The following is a 19,898-nucleotide window of genomic DNA, read 5'->3' as shown; positions in this document are numbered from 1 at the left end:
AGAAGCCGCGTCGCTGGAGGGGCGGGGAGGACGTACGCGGGCGCGCGCGCTAGCGGAGGAGGCGCTGCTAACAGACGTCTCTCGGCGTCGGGCGTGTGACGTCGGCCGCCGAGGGGGTACGTGGCAGTGACGTCGGCGGCCCGCCCTCCTTTCGGCTTGTTTGGTCGTTCGATCCGGAGGCCGGTGTTCGGAACTGAGGAGGGAGGCAGCGCCTAGAGCTGGGTCCGCGTCCGCGAAGCCGGTGAGTTGGGGGTCCGTCTCTCATATATGCCTCAGGCTTCGCCGTCGCTCCCCCCCGCTACTCTTGCCGAGCGCGGTGCTCCTCCGTAAAAGTTCCCCCACCCGGTGTGGTCCCCCCTCCCGCTTCAAAGAGTTCCCCCCTTTTTCAGAGACAGCGGCCGGAGCCCTTCCCCCCCCTTTGTGTGTCCCCGTGAAATGTTTCCCCCTTCCCCACAGATTGTGGTCTCCAAACCCTTCTCTTTCGTGTCCTGCTCCAAATCCCTCCCCCAGCCGATTGGTCCAAGTCCTTCCTCTCGTGTGTCCTCACCCTCCCCTTTCTGACAGGGACGAAAGCTTTCCCCCTCCTCCTTTCCTGGGTATTATTACGAATTGAGGTCTCTCTCTCTCTCTCTCTCTCTCTCTCTCTCTCTCCCTCCCCCTCCAACTCTCCACTTTCCTCTTCCACAGATAGTGGTTGAAAACATTTCCCTTCTTTCAACCTCACCCGGATAGCTCAGTCGGTAGGAGAACAGGAGACTCTTAATATTAGGGTCGTGTGGGTTCGAGCCCCACGTAGGGCAATTGCTGCATTGCAGGGGGTTGGACTAGATGACCCCCTGTAGTCTCTTCCAACTCTACAATTCCATGATTCTATGTATGTGGCAGCCCCTCAAGAAAGAGCCATAGCCCAGTGGTTTACCGTGAGGACTAGAATCTTAATTTGAGGGGAAGGGCCGTAGCTCAGTGGTAGAGCATCTGCTTTGCGTGCAGAAGGTCCCAGTTCCCAGCATCTCCAGGTTGGGCTGGGAGAGAGCACTTGTGTGAAACTTTGGACACCCACTGACAGTCAGTGTAAACAATACTGAGTTTGACAGGCCTGGCTCTGTAGAAGGCATAAGAACATCCTGCTGGATCAGGCTACTGGTCCATCTAGTCCAGCATCCTCTTCTCATGGTGGCTTAACGGATGTCTCTAGGAAGTCCACAAGCACAATTTGAATGCACAGCACTCTCCCTTGCTGCGCTTTCCAGCAACTGAAGCTGACATCTCAAATCCTAGCAAGTTTTAAAACCATCACTCAGCAAACCAAGGTTTTCTTAATATGTGTATAAAAGAGGAGAACAGGGTGCACAAGCCCAAATGCTCACTGTGGTTGTTCACACTGTAGGAAACCATCATTTCACATTGTAGCTTTTTCCGGGCGCTTTTATATTCATACATTTTTTCCTTGTAGATTTAATTTAAACCAGAAGCTGCCTTATACAGTGGTGCCCCGCAAGACGAATGCCTCGCAAGATGGAAAACTCGCTAGACGAAAGAGTTTTCCGTTTTGGAGGTGCTTCGCAAAACGAATTTCCTATGGGCTTGCTTCGCAAGATGACAATGTCTTGCGAGTTCCTGCTGGGTTTTTTTTCCTCCCCCCCTTTTTCTAAGCCGCTAAGCCGCTTATCAGCTGATCCGATCAGCAGATAAGCCGCTAATAGCGCTAATCCGCTAATCCGTCAATGGGCTTGCTTCGCAAGACGAAAAAACCACTAGACTAAGAGAATCACAGAACGGATTCTTTTCGTCTTGTGAGGCACCACTGTACATTAGAGGATACACTTGCTGAAATTCCTTCTCCAGCACAATTAGTGAGCCCTGTCCTGTTTTCCAGCAACTGATATTCAGAATAATCCTGCCTCCAACTGGAGGTAGAACATAGCCATTATGCCCGGTAACCATTGATAGCCTTATCAGCCATGAAATTGTCTAATCCTCTTTCAAAGCCATCCAACTTGGTGGCCATCCCTGCCTCTTGTGGGAGCGAATTCCATAGTTTAACAGTGCACTGTATAAAGAAATACGTTCTTTTGCCTGTCCTGAATCTTTTAACATCCAGCTTCCTTGACTATTTTCTAATTCTAGTGTTATGAGAGACACAGCTTCCTATGTTACTTTGTGTTTTACTTTCTGTTTTGGCTTAGCTTCATCTATGTTTTCAGAAGCATCCCAAGCGGCCCACAGTTTCCCTCGCCCTGACAAGCAACCCATGTTGTCCCTTTCTGAGGGTGATGAGGGAGCCCCACTCTACTCTCCTTCCTGCCACCTTTACCCTACAGATTAATTGAGCTTTGGAGGGTGCAGTGCAACTACAGTAGTGCTTCTGGCTTTAAGAAAGGAAAGGAGGGTTGGAGCTGGTTATCTGGGTAAGGGGTGGCCAAGGCTGTGTCGCCGAGGGTCCAAATATACCCCAGACTTCCCCCCCCCCTTTACTGGAGATGGATATTGGGAGACTCTGAGCCAATGCTGTTCACAGTTTGGTCCTGAAGGGGTCTGAGTCCCACACTTGCACTGGGGTTTCCGAGCCCCTCTGAACCCCCAACACTACCGTAGGGGCCCTGTCTTCCTTCTTCTCAGTCCTGTATGCCCTTCCCTGGGTGTAAGCCCCATTGAATACAGTGAGGCTTGTTTTCAGGTAAGATTGATTGAAGGAGAGGTACAGAATCCCTGTGTTGCAAGGCTGGATGTAATTTGTTGGCTTCCTGGGTAGACTGTGTTTGAACAGGAAGTTCCTTTTTGACAGTTAGTAGATTTCTTCCTCTTCCACAACCCTTTCTAATGCTTTCTTTTAAAGCTGTCCTAGCTAGTAGGCACTTCACCAAAACTTCAGGCAGTAAGTTTGATAAGTTTTTAAAATACTGATTTTATTATTATTTGTCATAGGATAAATAAACATACTACATTCAGGAAAAAGTCAAAACAATTAACTATAGGTATACAAAGGTTTCCGATTTGTTGGTCTTTTCAGGGTATCCGCTTTTAGTAGCGCAAGTTTTACTAGCGGCCCATATCCACAGTGCAAGTTTGATTAAGTTAATTGTGCATTGTATTGCATGAAATAGCATGCCTGTTCCAAAGCTGCTGACTCTGAGAAGGAGAAACAGTTTCTCTTTCTCCGCTCTTTGTTGGACAATTTGTAATAATAGAAGTTGCTGTAATATTTCCTCCCCTCTCCCTTTTTTCTATAAAAAAGAAAGCCCCACTTGACTTCTCTTTTCCTTATAGGAAAAGTGCTCCAGCCCTTCGATAATTGTAGTCATTTCTGCACCTTTTCCTGTTCATTTATATTGTTTCTGCACAGTATTTCAAATGCAGCTGCATTGTATGTTTATGTTAAGCAGGGTCAGGGGATTCCAGCTCCCATCAGCCCCAGCCAGTATGCCCACAATTAGTTTATTCCTGCCAATTGGATACCACTCTGGTATCTTTGAAGGTGAAGAGTGATCTAAAAATGCTTTTTATAAATATAGTGAATGATAAAGCTTATGCTACAATAAATCTGTCTCCTTGTATCGCCACAAAACACTTTGTTATTTGTGCCAGCAAGGTGGTGGATTGGAAGACTGATAATCAGAGCTTGTGGGGAGAGTAGATGTTAGTTCAGGGGTAGGCAACCTAAGGCCCGTGGGCTGGATGTGGCCCAATCGCCTTCTCAATCCGGCCCACAGACGGTCCGAGAATCAGCTTGTTTTTACATGAGTAGAATGTGTCCTTTTATTTAAAATATATCTCTGGGTTATTTGTGGGCCCTGCCTGGTGTTTTTGCATGAGTAAAATGTGTGCTTTTATTTAAAATGCATCTCTGGGTTATTTGTGGGGCATAGGAATTCGTTCAATTCTCCCCCCCCCAAAAAAAATAAATAGTCCAGCCCACCACATGGTCTGAGGGATGGTGGACTGGCCCCCTGCTGAAAAAGGTTGCTGACCCCTGTGTTAGTTCATACAACCACAAAGCAGCCAGATTCTCACCTGCCCAATTGGCATCACTACTTGGGCCTTTGTGAAATCTAAATTTCCTCCCACTGAATTAGGAGTGGCAGTTTTTCGAATCCAAAAGGAAAGCAATGGGACTTAGGAATCTCTTGGATTCGTACTGAGCACTGTGGGGGAAGAAGCCGTTGCTAGTAGTTTAGAGCAGTTTGTCCTAGGGCACTGGGTGCCTTCGTTTGTTTTTCAGCTTAGTTCTGGTGGAGATCTGAGTTAACATAAAAACGTAGAAGGAGCCTGGTTGCTGGCTCAGACCAAATGACCTGTCTTGTCTAGCATGTGGCCACTCAGATGCTCCAGTGGGAAGCCTACAAACTGGACCTGCATGAAACAGCACTGTCCCCATCGATAGTTTCTAGAAACTAGTATTTAGACACTTACTGCTTCTGACAGTGGAGATAGTAGCCATTGACAGTGAGTTAGTAGCCATTGGTAGCCTTATCCTGGTAGCGAGGGTGTGTATGTGTTGGGAACCAAGTGGCAGGACAAAGTGGTCTGCTTCAGGAGTGGTGGGGATTGGTGTCTGAACAGTGCAGCAAATACTTTTTGTGTTGGCCCTACTGGAGTGGTTGTGGTGCCATTTAGGCTCTGCTTCAGACAGGAAGATGTTTTGGGCCAGCACTGCTATGTTCTTAAAAGCCACAATATATTAGTCAAAAATACTACAAATTCTGTGACAAAAAATCAAAACTCTTAGTTTATGAACTAATAAGAAATTCTAGAAATATATCACGTGTACAGTGGTGCCCCGCAAGACGAATGCCTCGCAAGACGGAAAACTCGCTAGACGAAAGGGTTTTCCGTTTTTGAGCTGCTTCGCAAGACGAATTTCCCTATGGGCTTGCTTTGCAAGACGAAAAATGAAAACGTCTTGCAAGTTTGTTTCCTTTTTCTTAACACCGTTAATACAGTTGCGACTTGACTTCGAGGAGCAACTCATAGAACGCAGTGTACATAGTAGCCTTTTTTGAGGTTTTTAAAGACTTTGGTGATTTTTGAAGCTTTTCCAAAACTTCTTTTGCAGCCATTTGGTAAGTTAAGCTTTTAAAACTTTTTTTTTGGGGGGGGGGGTTGGATTTTGGGTTGGGGTGTTTGGAATTCAAGGACTTGGTGTTGGTAAGGGGTTTGCAAGAATCTGGAAGCTTGTGTGGTTTTTTTCTGCATTTTTATGATTTTCTGTGACCATTGGGCCACTCTGCTGTTTTTTTAAAAAAATTCTGGATTTGAATTTCTGTGTGCTGGGTGGCTGGGGGAACAGTTGGGGAGGGGTTTGCAAGAATCTGGAAGCTTGTGGTTTTTTTTCCTGCATTTTTATGATTTTCTGTGACCATTGGGCCACTCTTCTGGTCCCATTTCAAAGTTCTGGTTTTGACAGAGCCGTAAATGGTTCAGGACCACAATACCTCAAGGACTGCCTCTCCCCATATAAACCTACCCTGAGATCATCCTCTGAGGCCCTTCTTTGTGTGAACAGCCCTTTTCTGCAATGGCTCCCTACCTGTGGAATACTCTCCCCAGGAAGATTCGACTGGCGACTTCATTATACACCTTTATGCACCAGACTCTGTGAAACTAGTTGCTCGAAGTCAGCCTTGGGCTGATTTACACATGATGCCCTTTTAAAGTGTGCTGTGAGAGGGGGGATTATTTGTTTGTTTTTGTCTTATTATTTATGTGCTTTGCATTTTCTATATTGTCATTTTGTGTTGTGGACCACCCTGAAATCTATGGGTATAGGGCAGTATACGGAATTAATTAATTAATTAATTAATTAATTAATTCTATATCCATTATTAGAAAAGTTGTAATTTCCCACAATATTTGTAACAGTTTTGAAAAACTTACCAAATGTTCTTGAAGATTTTTTGTTAAGGTGAAATCTCGGGAATGGGATCCAACTACAAAAAGTCAGAGATGTTGCCTTTCAATATCGCACAACTGGATTAATTGTGCCTTAACCAATCCAAAATTAAATTGTGCTAAAAGAAAATAAAGTATATTGGAGTAATGATTACAAAAAGTTGGAAACAGTTAAAGAAAAAGAACAATAGGCCTTTCATCAAATACATATAATTAGATACCTCAAACTGGCAACATAGTTGGGAACGGTCACTACTGTACAAATAATTATCTTACCTAAGTTAAAAATGTTATTCCAAGTCCTTCCTTTCTGTACTGATCTGCCAGCTTTTGAAAGATTTTAGAATCTCTTAATTTAATCATCCAAGCAAGCAAGACTGCCAACATATACAAATCGACATATTGGTGGGGGTGGGGAGCATTCCACCAAATTTATGACACAGCCCATGCATGAAATGTAATTCTAATGATGAAACAGACCTCTCACATTTGTTGTCAATTTATTTTAAATCCCTTGGCTGTAGCACATCTCTGACTTTGAAATTATGGTCACTCTCTGATCTCCCCAATTGCTCCTTTCTGTTACCATCCCTTGTTCTTACATCAGAAGAAAAGAAATACAGCCCAATGGTTGTAAACAGAAGGGATTGCACACGATAAGATACCTTTACAGAGATTTAAAAGCTCTAACAGGAGCCCAAGGAAAAGAAAAACTGGGAGAACTGGAAACAAGCTGGCTGCCCATACATCAAACTGCACGTTCCTTGGCTAATCACACAGTTCTTTCTCAAGCAAATAGACTGTTAAAGCCCATTGAACAATTAATTTTAAGTTCAGTGTGACCTCCCAAAAGTCCCCCCCCTAGTATTTATATGATTATTTGTGACCTGATGAGAAGTTTAACCTGACTGAAAACAATATGGGAAATTGTGAAATTAATTCTCAAGATTGGCAAAATGTTTTTTATTTTTATTTTTATTTTTTGATGAGAGGGTTAGAGCTTTAAATCAGTAACTGCTAAAAGCAGATAATATTTTTATGGTTTTCATGTTTGGAATAGTGTTTGTGTGTGTGTATGGAATATTTTTATTCTAATATATTGACCCCCCCATAAAAATAATTGTATTGGTCACTGATGCTCCTGTGGGAGGAAGGGTGAGATATAAAATTAATAAATGCAATAATAAACACCGTACTTGAAAGAGTTGCAGGCTTTAAGGCAGTGGTGGAACTAGTGGCTCTCCAGATATTGAACTGCAGCTCCCATTATCCCTGTCCACTCAGCTGCTACCTGGATCATGGGAAGTTGAGTCTAACAACTTTTAGATTGCCCCTTGTTGATTTAAGTGTTTTTACAATGGGGTGGGGAAGCCTGTCTGGTGCGATTTGAGAGCAAGGTTGAAGTTTTCATTGCTGGGCGCTGATGACCACCTCTCTCTCTCTCTCCCTCCCTCTATCTTTCTCTCTCTTTCTTTCTCTCTCTCTCAGCACCAGGTTATGAGCCTCCATGAATACGAGGAGACGCCACGGCTCTAGAAACACGGAGCAGGGCGTTTACCTGGGACCTTCCCAGACGCAAGTTCTGCCCCCGCTCACTGCCACCCCTGCCCCAAGCCCAGTTGCGCCACCTCCTCCACAGTGGGACACCATGTCGTGTCAAGATCGCACCCAGGAATTTCTCTCCGCCTGCAAGTCTTTGCAGAGCAGACAGGTGAGGGCCACTTCAGGCTGAGTTGGAGGCAAGGGGATTTGGATAGACCTAACTCTTGCGGCCAACGTGGAGAACTCCTGCAATTACACCTCTCTAGGCTGCCCTGAGCCTGTCACATGCGCTGTTTCTGATGTTAACTAAGGGCCAAGTGAGATGAGACATTAACAGCAATTAATGTGCATGATTTGTGTGTGTGTGTGAGAGAGTGATTGAATGTGAGTGAAGCATGGTCTGGATCCCAGGAAAGGGGAGTTTCACTTTCCCTAACTTTCTTTGTGCTGATGAAAATCCACCAAGGGCGCCTCCCCTGCCCACCAAGCTTCTATTAAGTCCCAGGAAGGAAGTTTCCATTGCCACAAATGGAGACTTTCCTCTCAGTGCCTTTTCTGGTGTTTAATGTCACGTTATGTAATTAAGATTTTTTTAAAAAACCTGTTTTATTGTTAAATTTGTACACCTCATTGAGAAGGCTTGTAACAGGATAATGGGATTATTTTTGGGGTTATTTTAATGATGGGTGTTTCGCATTGTAATGTTTTAAATGGGATTTTTTGTTGTGTATTTTAACGATCAATCTTTATATATGTTTTGTTTGCGTAACTGGCCTTTATACAGCAATAATATGTAGTATATTTAGTGGTAACGTGATACTTGAACAGCTTGGCTCCCGAACAAATCAGCTCCTGAGCAAATCAGCTCCCGAATGCAATGTATAACAAAACCAGCAAAATAACCAGATAAAACAGAAAACCCAGCAGATACACTTAAAGCAAAACTGAAACTATACCCCCCAAAAAGATACTTGTGGCATAGATCCATTTCTCCAGTGGAGAAAGCCTGTTGGAGCAAAAATGTCTGCTCTTGGAAAGTACTGGAAAGTACAGATAGCGGGGCATCATTGTATCCTGAAAGGAATGCCATTCCACCAACACGGGCAGCCACCCTAAACGCCCTGCTCTGAGCTACTGTGGGGTGGGCTTCTGAGATCTTTAGAACTTGCAGAAGAAATTCTCCCACAGACTGCTGGAATTTCCTGGGTACATAAGGTTGGCATCTAAAAATGCTGGAGACCCAAAAGAAATAAAGTTTCATCTTTTTGTACCGGGCCATTGTGTTGTTTGTTGGGAGACAGGGAGCGAAGCGTGGCTGGTATTCTGACAGGTGTAGGTAGAAATTTTCCCACCTTGGAGAAGTTGGACCAGTAAAAAGAGAAGCACCCAGGAGTTATTCTTTCTTTCACATTTTTGTTTATGTTCTTAACACAGTCTCAATTGTCTTTCATTTTCTTTTTTTCCCTCAGAATGGGCTTCAGCCAAACAAGCCAGTGCTGAACGCCATTCGGCAAAGAAGCGAATTCACTGTCATGGCCAAGTGAGTTTATCAACCCATCGCTTCATGGGGACGTTTCAGGGACATATGAGAATGTAGCACTGCAGGGGGATCCAGAGAAATAGGTTTCCCCTATACAGTGTCGGGAGCCCAGCCCCACAGCCAGTAAGGTCCAGCACTCATGGCTGGTGAGATGGCAGGTACTGGAAGCAGGGAGTGGGGGTTAAGTTGGTAAGCGGTTGGAAACATGGAGGACAAGCTTAGAGGAGGGCTGAGGAATCTGTGGTCCTCCAGGTGTTGCTGAACTACAGCTCCCATCAGCCCTAGCTGCTATGACCAACAGTTGAAGATGATTGGAGGTTCCCTAGCCCTTGCAAGAGGTCCGTGAGATCTCAACGGAACTTGGAAACCACAGCCGCTTCTCCTTGCTTCTCTTGCAGCAGTGGGGGGGGGGGGAGGCGATATGCGTGGAGGCTTTGGAGAAGTGAGGAGAAGCAGTATTGAGAGGTCCATGAGATCTTGCTGTGGAATCCAGTAGCTGCAGCTGCTTCTCCTTGCTTTTCTGGTGGTGACTCCAGAGAAGTGAGGAGAAGCAACAGGGAGATCTTGCAAGAGCTCTGCGATAACTTGCTGGAAGCTGTTACCACTTCTACGGCGTCGGGCAAGGGCTTTTGAAAATGTGGAATGTCGAAATCCAGCACACGGGGTGGTCCAGCACTGTGCATAATAACTCCTTGCCCCTTCCAGTTTTAAGATTTGTTAGGTTCACGTAACTTGAACACCTGGTGATAAAATGAAAAATTAGGCGAGGCGGTTGAGTTCTGCATCCGTTGTTGTTAATTTCAACTCCTTGTGATTCTCAGGCGGATTGGGAAGGACCTCAGCAACACTTTTGCCAAGCTGGAGAAGCTAACAATCTGTGAGTATTTGGAGTGTGGATGAAGCTGGAGCCTACTGTGGGGAGTGGGGGAAATGGATCCACATCACGCAGTTGCTGGCTGAGTTTTAACTTGTCATTTGATGCCGATGAAAAGCTGGGGAGGTGTTGGGATGCCAGGGGAGTGGTGTATACAGTGGTTGACCATGAATGCTGTGTTTGGATGAAGGCAGGGAGCTGGGTTGAGAGCAACTGCAGCACCTTAGTTGTCCTGTCTAGGACAAGCTTCCACTTCCATAACGGGGAAGTCACAAGTGAAGGGAGAGGGGCCGGGCTTGGTTAGTGAGAATGGGAGTTAATATAGAGGGCGGGGAGCCTCAGGGCCTCCTGATCTAACCCTCAGGACTGTACCCAGTTCATCTCTCCCCTTATGGGCCTTACTTCAAACCTACCTTGAGTGTTTCTGCTGGGCTGTGTCCTTTAGCTCTGATAACACCTCTTGCCTCCTTGAACCAAAGGCATAGGGAGGTGTGTGTGCAGAAACTATCCTACTCTACAAAGGTTACATTGATCTGCCTGTTTTTGCTTCTGGTCCCACCCACCAAGTGGCATGTGGCCCCTGGAAGGTGGCCCCCAGACTGAAAATGGGTTAATGCGCTACACTTTTCTGTATCTTCAGTGGCCAAGCGGAAATCTCTGTTTGATGACAAGGCGGTGGAGATTGAGGAGCTGACTTACATCATCAGGCAGGTGAGCTAGAGGGCCTCCTCTGTCCTGCTCTTCCTTTGGCTGCCTTCGCTTTTCATTCCGTTGCATCACTTGGAATGTCCATTGGACGGGGAAGGAAAGCCAAGCAAGTGCCAGAGAACGTGGGAGGCAGCACTGTGGTGTGTCATGCTTGCTGGTTCCTGCCTCCTCCTCCTCCTCCAAGCTCTCTTAAAGGGGCAGTCTCCTGATTTAGCGCCTCTTGGCAACCTCGTGTTGCCTCTTCAGGCAGTTCCTCTTTTTCTCTCTCTCTCTCAACAGGACATCAACAGCCTGAACAAACAGATCGCACAGCTGCAAGAGTTTGTCAAGGCGAAAGGCAGCCAGAGTGGGAGGCACGTGCAAACTCACTCCAACACCGTGGTGGTGTCACTGCAGGTCAGGCCTGAGGCAGAGGGTTGAAAAAATGCAAGCCTAAAAGTTTACGGGCCTTAAATGTCTTCAGAGCCAGAGGGTTTCCCCCATCCCAAAAGAACAGGACTTGGGTACTGTAGATAGCTCATTTCCCCCCACAACTCACAAGCAATAGAATAAATTCTGACAGCTTGGAAAATAATATGCATAATTTATTCAGCTTGCAGAACTCATCTTTTTTTCTTGATGCAGAATTTTGAGGTATACTGTTCATGCATCCCTGCTTGCCTTTTGGATGTTTTGGAACACAGCTCCTATCAGCCCCAGCCAGCACTCGAGCTTGAGAAAGGCTGTTGTAGCCTTATATGTGTTAGACATAAAGAAAATATTCGTTCCCTAGCATGCGATTAGCAGCAGTCATAGGGTATGGATGTGGGAATAGGTTTTCTCTGGTCAGAGAGGGTGGCAGGAAGGTCAGATTTTGCCTTCCTCACTCTTCTTCCCTTCCCTTCTTTTCTAGTCCAAGTTAGCCTCCATGTCCAACGATTTCAAGTCTGTTCTGGAGGTGCGGACAGAGGTAAGTTGCTTGTAAGCCACCAGTCTCAAACTTTGCTAAAGTGGGCTTCTGTTTTAGCTGCCTCACACAACATAAATAAGGCAGCTCTTGACTACACCCACCCACACCCATCCACCCTATAAACACAATTATAAAATGAATGCCTTATCAACCCTGATCAAAGGCAAAAGCATGTGGAGACTGCCTAAATTTGAACCTTTGTTATCTATATTGTTATCCCTCTTGTTTGGAGAAAAATGGGCTAAAAAAAGCGGAAACAACAGTGTCAAGTTTCCATGAGAGGTGGTGAAAAGTCTGTGTAAATTGTACAACCTTATGGATCACCATCACTAAATGTAAAGCAAGCTTGGGGGGAACCTTTGGGCCTCCAGATGTTGCTGAAGTACAACTCCCATCAGCCCCAGTGGCCAAGGATGATGTAATTCAAGCAATGTCTGGAGAGCCAATGTTTCCCCACACCTGGAGGAGCTAGTGATATTATGCATTGCACTGATGTGTGGGCAATGGGATGAAAGGGAAACTTTAACTTGTGTGCCTTGATTGCTTGGCTTGCCCTGACCCTCCCAACTTCCTTCCCCAGAACCTTAAACAGCAGAAGACTCGGCGAGAACAGTTCTCCCGCCCCCCGGTCTCCGCCATTCCCCTCGCCGCAAGCAATCTAGGTGAGTCGGAGCAGGGAGTCCCCCGGTACCAGAAGGAAAGTGGTGCTACAGGTACCCTATTGAAGGGGGGAAGGTGGGGTTGAAATGAGGTGGGGGAAGCAGTCTGACCTCGCTGGCTGATGTCCACAGGTGGCTCTGCTATGCTTCAGGACGAACGTCGGCACTCGGGGGACGTGGCTATTGACATGGACAACCGGGCCAGCCAGCAGTTGCAACTCATCAACGAGCAGGTGCCTTGGCAGGGGGAGTGGGTGGGCCTGCAGACATTTGCACTAAAAATAAGGGATGTGGAGCAATGGGAGAGACTGACTGGCTTTATTTTGGATGTTGTCATTCTTTAGCTTCCCATGGCTGAGCTATAGGATAAGAAACATCTGTCTACAAACAAAAGCACACATGAACATTCATGTCCCTGGTGGAACTCCCTGTTTCTTCTGAGCAGCTTTGCCCTCTCTCCTTTGGCAGCCTTGCTAATTGTAGCCTATTGGCTTGGGGGGGGGGAGCCTGTCAGAATTGAGCTGTCTGCTACTTGCATAGACCTGCTTTGGGTTCTCACATCACACTAACGCAGGGATGGGGAGCCTGGTGCCCGCAAGCTGTTGTTGGGACACCAATCCCCATCCTCCCCAGTCATTATGGCCAGTGGTAATGAGAGTTGTACTTCCAACACCTCCTGGAGAGCCTGACAGGTTTCCCACCCCTGTCCTAGACACACATCCCAACCAGCCAGGGATCAAATATTAAATGCACTTACAGAGGCGTGAAGACAAGGATAGAGAGCCTGTGGCCCTCCAGATGTTGTTTAACTTGAGTTCCCATTAGCCCCAGTCAGCATAGCCAGTGGTTAGGGATGAATGGGAGTTGTAGATGGGAGTTGTCACCAAAAACACCAGATCCACAGATCTGCCTGGTAACAGTGGTACAGAAAAGAGAGCAGGCAATCATAGAATTGTAGAGTTGGAAGGGACCCTAAGGATCATCTATTCCAAACCCCTTGCCCACATCACCCGTTCCTCTTTTGTAGGATACGTACATCCAGAGCCGGGCAGACACCATGCAGAACATCGAGTCTACTATCGTGGAGCTGGGCTCCATATTCCAGCAGTTGGCGCATATGGTTAAAGAACAAGAGGAGACCATCCAGAGGTAGTGGGCAGAGGAGAAAAGCTCTGTTCCTCTTGAGGCAGCTAGCAGATTGCAGCACAAGGGTTGTTTGGGAGGAGGCTTGTGGGGAAGACTTGTGGGAAGACTGCTGGATCAGGCCAAAGGCCCACCAAGTTCAGCTTCCTGTTCCCGCCTTGGCAAGCAGGGCCTGAGCGCAGCAGCAACTCTCCTTCCCACTTGTGATTCTTAGCAACTGGTACACAAGGGCAAACCACCCCCAACAGACAGAGATGACCCTTAGCGGGGCGACTCACAGATGTTGGGTTCATCGCTTGACAACTGCAGCCAGCAACCAGCTGCTGCAAATCAAAAGGGGTGGCATTACACTGGTCTGATACGTGCAAAATGCACTGTATGTTATTTCAGTAAGAATCCTGGGAGGCAACTTTGTGTTGCTGTTTCCATAGGTTTCGTTACAGGTAGGTAGCCGTGTTGGTCTGCCGTAGTTGAAACAAAATAAATTCCTTCCAGTAGCACCGTAGAGACCAACTAAGTTAGTTATTGGTATGAGCTTTCGTGTACATGTGTGTGTATCTGAAGAAGTGTGCATGCACACGAAAGCTCATACCAAGAACTAACTTAGCTGGTCTCTAAGGTGCTACTGGAAGGAATTTATTTTGTTTCCATAGGGTTATTCCTCCTCCCCTAGAGGCAAGAAGCAAGCTGGCAGCTCCTCCTGAGGGCTTCACCTGCCCTTTTTTCCCCTTTTTTGCCAATCCTGTAGAATTGACGCCAACGTGGAAGATGCTCAGCTTAATGTTGAAGGCGCCCACACGGAGATCCTGAAATATTTCCAGTCCGTCACATCCAATCGGTGGCTGATGGTGAAAATCTTCCTCATCCTTATTGTCTTCTTCATCATCTTCGTGGTGTTCCTGGCCTGATGGTGGAGGCGGCTCAACCGCCCACCACCAGCTCCTCCTCCTCCTGCAAGAGCCGCGTTGGGACGCTGGACTCTTCTGTTCTCTTTGTAGCCGGCCTGGGGGCAGAGTCATCACTGCTGCCCACCATGTGCCTGGTGCCGAAAGGGGGCCCATCCTCGCTCATTTGCGGCTCTCTGCCTGGAGCGGGGGCCACCCCAATCGGAGTGCAATAGCATTTGGACTACGCTGTGAAGGGCTCTGCCCCAACAAACCCCCTTCTGCTCCCCAATGGGATACAATCCAGTGCGGGGGTATGTCTGTATGTAGCGGGACCAGAATCTTGCATCTCTTCCCCTCCTCTGTTCTATATATTTGCCCTTCCCCTTTGGGACTAAACGGAAAAAACACACTAACAGAACCCCTCCCTTCCCCTTTTAAAATATTACTGATACCTTGGTGTGAGGTTTCAACTTCCCAGCACGGGCTCCCTCTCACAATCTGTTGGGGAGGCAGCTGTATCTCTAAAGTTGCAAGGCTTCTCTTGTCTTTTCCAGAGGGCCGTGGGCATGATAGGCGTTTCTCCCCAGTCCCTGTTTTCCATATTTAAGTTTCTTCCTTGCTGCTGCCTAGGCATAGAGAGCTCCTGTGTGCAAGGAAGGTTCTCTGAGTCTCCCGTTTTAGACCGAGGCAGATCAAGGGGCAGCCTTCCTCGTTGCGTCTCCTGCTCAAGGGAGAGATTTCTCACTGTGGCTGATTTACGCAGACCAAATATGTTTCCCCCTGTGGCTCCGATCCTCCTGGCTGACGGAAGTCAGCAGGGCTAGGGCAGAGACACTGACGCCTCTTTTAGTTGCCAGGCACCCTATCTCTCCCTCTCTGAAAACAGATCTAACTGTCTAGTGCCTCCTCCATGCTGTCAAACGGTTCAGGCTCACCCCCCCCCAAAAAAAGAAGAAGAAGTGGAGAAAGTGTCCTTGCTACCCCAACCTTACTAATCATTATAAGCTAGTTGATACTGATATAACTGCTAAGCTCTAATCCTTCTCTTCCCCTGCCCCAACCTCTTTTTCGTTAGTAGCCTATGCTAAGGCCATTTCAACCCCCTGGCCTGGTTATGGTGGCTGAGCAGGAACCCACCTTAATGTCACCACCACACCTCCTTTTTTGTTTTTAGGTGGGTGGGATTTTGCCCCCCCCCCCAGTTGCAATGGCCTTAACATTCCACTGTCAGTTTCTCCTGCGCTCTTTCAGATGAACGGGCGGTGGGGTAGGGGGAACCTGCTTGTCTGTCATTAACCAGTGTGAGATGGTGGTGCTACCCTGTGATCTAGAGGAGAGAGTAGCACTGGCTCTTGCCTGAAAGCTATTTTTTAAAAAAGCTTTACTTTAAAAACAACAACAACGACGGAGTCTTCTGCCCATTCTGTTGCTGGCACACTAGCCTGGATTGCGAACACTTTTATCTGCTTATGCCAGCCTGGGCCAAGCTGGTACACGCCAGCGTATTGTGGGCCACAGCTCCCATCTTCCCCAGTCAGCATGAGTGGCTGGGGCTGATGGCAGTCGTAGTCTTAAAAACCCCGGAGTGCATCAGCTCGTCCACAGCTAGCTTAACACTTTGCCAAGATTAGCTCCCCAGTCTGTGTTGCAATTAAAATCTACATGAAGATACAGCATAAATGAGTGGGGTGCAGTTTCTTCTGGGCCTTGGCCACTGGTTGTACAGTCCATCTTCCCAGCTCTTCCTTCCAGAGGAATGTAGCAGAAAGAGCTGCGGCGGGAGGTTCTGGCTGAGATTTTTCCGGCCCCTAAGGAAGCTCCTTTGTGCAAGTCAGGCGAGTTGGTTAATTTAACTTGGTACTAATTCTGCATCCGACACTGGCTTGCTTGGCTCTCAGGCAGAGGTCTATCCTAGCAGAGGTATTAGAATCCAGCTCTCCCTTGCCAAACAAGTATAGTCAGCAGGTGTTCTTCCTGATTGAAAATGCTCAGAATAGTGCCTATCTTTTATTGGTTGAATTTGCTTAGATTGAATTCGACCCACCCTCCACATATTGGGCTCCCCTCTGCCCCAGCCAGTGAGGCCAAAGGTCAGGGATGATGGGAGTTGTCCATACAGCAATATCTGGAGGGCTGTTTGTTACCCTTGAACTACCAGGTGTAGCCAACTCCCAAGAGATTGTGATCTACTTTCAGAATTAAAAACTGGCAGTGATCTAGCCCCGTTTTTGGAGGGTTCTGATCAAATTTGTTGAGCTTTTTTTGGGGGGAGCCGAAGCTTTTTTTGGGGGGAGAGCTGCCAGGATCTACCAGTGATCTTCCACAGACATCCGGTCATCTACCAGTAGATCACGATCTACCTGTTGGACGTGCCTGAACTAGACAGTGTTGCTGCAGGCCAATCTACACAGGATCCTTGAGTTATATTGGTGGGCGGAAGCAGAGAGAGCGAGCATGACAGAACATCAATAGCAGGCCGGAAAATATTGCAGCTTTGACTGGGAGCTCCAGGTGGGTGGAAATTAGGTCATGATTTTATGAGTCTCCAACTTAGACTATGTAAGGTAAGGCCTTGGAAACATCAATTTGCCATCCTGCTGGGAGAGGCTGTGTAATCCCTTCCTCACCCCGGGGTGTAGGGACCTAGATGCAGAGCCAGGGCTTGGCTTTGTGCCTGCAGTCACCACTGAGCGATGTGAAGTCATAACTTCTGAGCATGGGGCGAGTGCAATTCCTACAGGTACACCTTAAATAACCACCCCATACACGGCTCTTCCCTATCTAAGCGAAGGAGAATGCTCTTGCTACAAGAGCAATTCTCACTTTAGAAACAAAGTACTGTATTTTTTTTAAAGGCACAAAGATAAGCTCAGCATGGGAGGGAGAGAACATTTTCAGTTTTGTCTTTAGGCAGCAGGTGGGCACTACGAGTTGCTCATAGTCCTGATTGATGAGTGGCTCTTGTGAAAGACTCAAGAGGATGTGTGTTGGATAAACCTCACCACAGATGAAAGTACAGTGGTACCTCGGGTTACATACGCTTCATGTTACATACGCTTCAGGTTACAGACTCCGCTAACCCAGAAATAGTACCTCGGGTTAAGAACTTCGCTTCAGGATGAGAACAGAAATTGTGCTCTGGCGGTGCGGCGGCAGCAGGAGGCCCCATTAGCTAAAGTGGTGCTTCAGGTTAAGAACAGTTTCAGGTTAAGAACGGACCTCTGGAACGAATTAAGTACTTAACCTGAGGTACCACTGTAGTAAGAGTTACACCACTGCGACCTTTATTGGCCTGCTTTGTATAAGGTGGTTTTTTACTTAAAATCTACAATGCAAAAATATAGGGAACTTTTGGCATTCTAGATGCTGCTGGAATACAAACTTCATCATCCCTGAGCATTGGCCATGCTGCCAGAGACAGATTTACATTATTTTTATGCCTCTTTTACATGTTTCCTTTTAACTCAGAGGCCCTCAAAGCAGCAAACGGAATATGAATTCAAAAGAAAATGCAATAAAAGTACAATAAATAAATAAAAATCATCTGCTGTAGTAGGCAATATTGGAACTAAATTTAACTCTTAGGATCAGGCATATACTATAAACTAGACAATAGCCGCAGCCAGCTACCCCACTGTATGGCTCTTGCTGCAAGAATGAATCACAGATAATCAATTTTCTATGACACTGTCAATTCGCTTTTAACGTTTGCCAACCTAACAGAGTACCTAATATTAACTCAAACTCACCATCTCTCCTCTTCAGTTTGTGCCATTCTTAGAGCTGTGGCAGATTTTGCCTATTGGTGTACATCCTCAGACTCAGTTAAGATTTCTTGCTAATTCAAAAGTTGACCCTACAGCTCATCCATGCTGCCAGATTCACTGGCCTATGAAGCTGCCCTCTTCATAATTTGTTGGAGGTCTGCTTGCAGTTTTTGCTGCTGTTCTTTAGAGACTTCAAGCTTACCCAGCAAATATTCATTCTGAGCTTCAGGTTCAGAAAATGTGTAGTGTACATTGTGGATCTCCCTTTTCTGGTTCTCTGATCATGTAAGGCCATGAATACATTTTTATTCATTGATGTAGAATTTAAAGGTTCATTTTGCAAGCTGTCTGATTTGGATTTGGATTTGGGCCAGCAGTAAGCTTCACTGAGCAAAATGGAGATTACGTCCTTGAAAGTGTGTTTGGAAGTACAGTACAACCCTAGAACAAACAGTAATAATACTATGGGCTTCCTAGCAGCCAGTTCAGAGGCATCCGTGATGGCTAGATTAACACACAGGCCTCCACTTCTAGTTCCTTAGATCTCTCACTTTGCTGAGATGGAAGTGAGAGATACACAGAAAACAGTGAAGAACCCAAGATTTGGGCATAGGTACAAAATGCTTTGATAAGAGGCACTCCTTGAATTTCTGATTTGAACAGACCCTATTTATTTGGAGATCCAATATTTTAATGGTATCTGGGATTAGGTAGCAGATGCCTCCCTGTTCCCAAACAACAAAAAGTAGCAGCAAAGATTGAAATCCCTGCTCTTTCCTTTGTGCAAAAATGCATTATTTTTGCAAAACAGTGCATCTCCATGCAAGTCAGTGGAGCATGAGGCTTCTGTATGCAACGTGAGTGTGGGATTTGGCTTAGGAAGGAGCCAGGGTGTGGGCATTTCAGTAAACTGAACTTTTTTTGCAACTTTAGGAATTGTTTTGTGGGAAAATATGCAATACTCAAAGAGAATTATAGCAGGGGTTGACATCATTTAAGCATGTGGGATTTACTTTTTTTTTTTTTTTTTTGCTAAAGCCCAGAGGTCCATCAGCAGAAACAAAGAGCATAAAAAGTACAAAAATTAGGCTGCTGGTGTGGTCATGAGGCTCAGTTCCAGGATGGAGGCTTTAGACAACAAGTCCCACAGGCAAGGGGTGTGTGTGTGCAGATTCATTGTTCTTTTTAAAAGACAGAAACCCTTGTTGAGCTATATGCACTTTTATTTGTGTAGCAGTGGGGTACCTATGGTTCTGCTGCTGTTGTTGGACACCCAACCCTCAGGCTATATGGACAATGGCCAAAGTTGATGCAAGTTGTACTCCCAACATCATTTGTAGAGCCATAGGTTACTCACTCCTGATACAAGCCATAGACAGTGGTACCTTGAGTTACAAACTCCTCAGGTTACAAACTCCGCTAACCAGGAAGAGTTACCTCGAGTTGAGAACTTTGCCCCAGGATGAGAACGGAAATTGTGTGCCGGCGGCACAGTGGCAGCAAGAGGCCCCATTAGCGAAAGCACACCTCTAGTTAATAAGTTTCAGGTTAAGAACGGAGCTCCAGAATGAATTATGTTCGTAACTAGAGGTACCACTGTAAAGCCCTAAACTATCTGGGACTCTCGATACCTACAAGAACACCTTTCTATATATTGAGTAGCCAATGCAGTGCTCCCACCCAGAGGTTGGAACTCTCAGGTCAACACTCAGGTCCCATCACCCTCAGCCAGTGTGGCCAATAGGGATTATTTTATTTTGTTTGTTTATTGGATTTATATACTGCCTTTCTACCAAGGCAGCCAAGGCGGTTTACAATTTTAAAACAATAGAACAAATATATAAAATGTTCAGGGGCATAGGACAGGGTATTTCCTGTAGTGGTTTCCTGACTCTGGAGCTCCTTCCTTTGGGAAAATAAAACCCCCACAGTGGGTAGTT

The 19,898-nt window shown here is 46.4% G+C and overlaps 1 protein-coding gene across 1 annotated transcript; it reads left to right on the top strand.

Annotated features, from left to right (window-relative positions):
• Positions 1 to 94: 94 nt before the first annotated feature.
• On the top strand, positions 95 to 15,871 carry STX5 (syntaxin 5). Its single transcript, XM_081173376.1, has 11 exons — positions 95 to 241; positions 7,378 to 7,600; positions 8,901 to 8,971; positions 9,793 to 9,848; positions 10,486 to 10,556; positions 10,833 to 10,949; positions 11,446 to 11,502; positions 12,083 to 12,164; positions 12,294 to 12,394; positions 13,189 to 13,310; positions 14,053 to 15,871. Exons 2-11 carry the CDS (start codon positions 7,397 to 7,399, stop codon positions 14,210 to 14,212), a joined length of 1,041 nt encoding a protein of 346 aa, XP_081029502.1. The 5' UTR covers positions 95 to 241; positions 7,378 to 7,396; the 3' UTR covers positions 14,213 to 15,871.
• The last annotated feature ends 4,027 nt before the right edge of the window (positions 15,872 to 19,898 follow it).

This window comes from Podarcis bocagei, assembly GCF_964188305.1.
Source record: "Podarcis bocagei genome assembly, chromosome: 16".
NCBI lineage: Eukaryota > Metazoa > Chordata > Lepidosauria > Squamata > Lacertidae > Podarcis > Podarcis bocagei.
The sequence above is the reverse complement of the archived record's forward strand: the minus strand, read 5'-3'. Positions and strand labels throughout refer to the sequence as shown.